This window comes from Cariama cristata, unplaced genomic scaffold, assembly GCF_000690535.1.
Source record: "Cariama cristata isolate BGI_N322 unplaced genomic scaffold, ASM69053v1 scaffold30908, whole genome shotgun sequence".
NCBI lineage: Eukaryota > Metazoa > Chordata > Aves > Cariamiformes > Cariamidae > Cariama > Cariama cristata.
This window is the reverse complement of record NW_009633413.1, coordinates 1-3223: the sequence shown is the minus strand read 5'-3', so window position 1 is coordinate 3223 and position 3223 is coordinate 1. Positions and strand designations below refer to the sequence as shown.

Sequence of the window (3223 nt, the reverse complement as noted above, 5' to 3'; positions counted from 1 at the left end):
AATGGAGATCACAACCACCTCAAATCTACACACAAGATGGAGAAATCAGATTTCCTTCTCCAGTCATTTTTGTGGGATTAACTAAATCTTAGATCCACACTAACCCTTCACAAAGCTGCCAAGATTAGTTAGAATTTATTTTATTCACAGGGGGGTTTATGGTTTTCTTTCTGAAGGGATTATATCTCTCTATATATATATATTTAGGGTGGCTTCAGTCATAAAGCAGTTAGGTTAGAAGGAGAAAAAGTGCATGTGTGTATAAAATAAAAACTCAGCTGCGAGAATGACAGTCATTTGAAATGCCAAGACAAAGCAGCAATTCTGGATGGCTTCACCAGTCCATTTTAAAAGCTACGTAAGCTGTCTTTTTCCTTGCGAGACCCCACTCCAGAGTTAGCACACGGAGAACAAACGGCACTCAGCCTGAGCTGCCCATTCCCGCAGCCACTGCTGCTGGCAGAGGATGTCTTCGGAGCCAGTGTCGGATACTGACGCCAGCAGGAAAGGCTTCAAGAAGCCGTATTCATTCAGCATCGAGGACATCCTCTCCAGCCCAGCAGAGAAGAGGCCCCAGGTCCTGGTCCCGCTGTGCCTCCGGAGCATCTTGGACTGCGCACCCAAGGGGCTGTGTGAGCTGGAGACCATCCCAGCCAGCTCTCTGCAGGAGGAGGAGGAGGAGGAGGAGGAGGAGGAGGAGGAAGAGCTGGAAGGGGCAGGTTGCAACTGCTGCTGCTGTTCTCACACGAGTGTCCGTTCCCTGCAGGACTCGCCGAGTTGGCTGGGTGAGTGTTTGGGTTTGATCCATGGCGTAGGGCTTGTGGAGGGGCTGGTGCCACCACCGGGTGGAGGGGAAAACCTTGGCCTCGAGTGACAATACAGCGTCTGGCCTGCCATCACGGTGGTCTCAGACCCCAGCTCCAGCGAGCTGAGCTCTGCTCTCAGCATGGCTTCCAAGACCAGGCACTTTTACCTGCAATGCAACCAGTGTTTTAAAAACAGCAGGTGCTATTTGTTACTGGGTATTACTGGTTTAGTGTAAAACACTTGAGAGGATAATGTTTCTGGGGGTGGAAGTTCTCTGTGGAGCGCGGGGTCCTATGGTCATGCTGCCCATGCACAGAGCTGTGTCTGTGCTTCCTGACAACAATGACCCTGGGGAACCTCACTTGTCCGTTAAGAAAAAGTTTTTCGCTACATCTAGCAAAAAAAAAAAAAAAAAAAAAAAAAGCAGCAAATCCTTAAAAATGCAGTTTAAGAGCATCTTGAAAGTTCAGAATTCTCCCATGTCAGGACTGAAACATAGCTCCTTGCCGGGCTGTGAGTTTCCAGCTATTTTCTGGAGGTGGCCATAGTGCAATTGTAAATAAACAAGGAAAACCCAGCCAGTGCTCCCCACCTGCATGCCTCTCCCAAAGGGATGCCCTGAGCCCTTCTCTTGCTTACATGGTGATCATGCAGCTCATCACCCGTGCCAGCTGGTCGGCTGCCTCCTTCCAAACAACATGCGTGGGTGCAACTTGTGCCTGAACTGCCTGGAGCAAGATGGGTGTTTCAGCCCACCACACCTAACACTGCCACTGTACCTCTTCCCTTGCAGACACCCGCTTCCCCTGGCACATGCAGCTCCTCCACTCGGCAGTCAGGGTCTGTAACAGTCCCCAGGGGAATCCAAGTGAGCTACAGACTTTCCACCAGATTCAGCGCCGGACACGCCGGCATCGCACCATTTTCACTGAGGACCAGCTGCAGGCCTTGGAGACGCTTTTCCATCAGAATCAGTACCCAGACGTCATCACCCGTGAGCACCTGGCAAACCGCATTCACTTGAAGGAGGAGAGGGTAGAGGTGAGATCCTGCAACTTGGTCAGGTGCCATTTGCTGCATCCCTCCAAGAACACAGGGGCATTGCACTGTCTTTTTTGGGAGCTGCAGACCCAGGGCCTCATTTTAAAAGCCATTCTTGGGTATTTGACAAAACACAGGTTAGGTTTGGCAAGTAATGGAAGAATATAAAACAGTTCTGCTGGGCTGATTTGTTCTGGTATCTGGTCCCATAAACTCACTCACTCCCTCTCTCCTACAATCATATATATATATAAACACACAGAGACATGCCCAGTTCTGCTCATTCCCTGTATCCAAGTGTATATTCCTCATTTATGTGACCTCTGAACTTCCCATGGGGGGGTCCCAGCTCCATTGTGCCCCTTACATGTGTCTGAGCAGGATTGCAGGGGAGGGCCTGATTAACTTTTGTATCAAACTTTTACATCAGGAAATGTATTACAGTATTGTAAAGCTTATACTGTACGGTCCAGGAGTGTACTGCCTCCCCCCATCCAAGTACACATGAAATGCAGAAGTTGTTTTCTTGGTTTGCACTTTCTAGGTTTGGTTTAAAAATCGGCGGGCCAAGTGGCGGCATCAGAAGAGGGCATCTGCTTCAGCACTGATACTTCAAGGCACCAAGAAGCCCTCCGAGGAGAGCTGTTAGTGGTCACAGGCTGCATCTCAGCAGACGAATGCCTAGAGCACCCATTTCCCATAGCTGACAGGTTCTGTAGGGGGGTAACCTGAGTGGGACTAATGAAGTAAAAGGGAATCTCTGTGATTTCCAGAGGAGGAGGAGAAGTAAAAGCAGACATGGCATGTTCACGTCCCACTTTCTCTTTCAAACCTAGTTCATGTGGCAAATAACTCACCAGGCACGACCCTCAGATGCTTAAGCAGAAACCACTTCCAAAAGCCCATGCAGGGAACAGAGGTGTACTAGTGTTAAGTGTGTGTGCTTCAAGAGAAGGGGAAGACTCCCCTTCTTGTCTTTGCTCTGTGCAGGTAGTATTTGTGCCTGTTTTACTACTGTAGATTTGCAAAATATCCCGCAAGTGAATGTTTCCTATTTTTAGAATGTCAGTGGCATCTGGAGTTGCTTTTGGAGCTGAGCTTACTGAATAGGAAATTTGTTCCTTAACAAAGAACCATGGATTTCTCCGTACAGCCTGTGGGAGAGGTAAATCTGTTGGGGTCAGAGCGGTTGGCACAGCGAGTGTTCAGCTCACCTCCGCAGCCAGCCCCTTCCTTGTCAGTGCAAGCGGTGTCCATGTCCTTGGCAGGACCAAAGAGAAACCAGGTTCTGTAAAACAGAGAGACAAATAAAACTGTCCCATCACCTCTGCCTGTGTTGTGGGGAGAGGGTGGTGGGGACCCTGGCCGTGCCTGC

General features: G+C 49.5%; 1 protein-coding gene across 1 annotated transcript; it reads left to right on the top strand.

The window, feature by feature from the left end:
• The first annotated feature begins 466 nt into the window (after positions 1–466).
• On the top strand, positions 467–2497 carry GSC2 (goosecoid homeobox 2). The gene is made up of 3 exons (XM_009706748.1): positions 467–632; positions 1601–1848; positions 2393–2497. The coding sequence occupies exons 1-3, from the start codon at positions 467–469 to the stop codon at positions 2495–2497; spliced, it is 519 nt and encodes a 172-aa protein (XP_009705050.1).
• Positions 2498–3223: the final 726 nt, after the last annotated feature.

Coding starts and splice junctions, on each gene's coding strand:
- GSC2 (XM_009706748.1), top strand. CDS start 467: ATGTCTTCGGAGCCAGTGTCGGATACTGACGCCAGCAGGAAAGGCTTC. Junction 633..1,600: donor CTGCGCACCCAAGGGGCTGT/GTGAGCTGGAGA, acceptor CTTCCCTTGCAG/ACACCCGCTTCCCCTGGCAC. Junction 1,849..2,392: donor TGAAGGAGGAGAGGGTAGAG/GTGAGATCCTGC, acceptor TGCACTTTCTAG/GTTTGGTTTAAAAATCGGCG.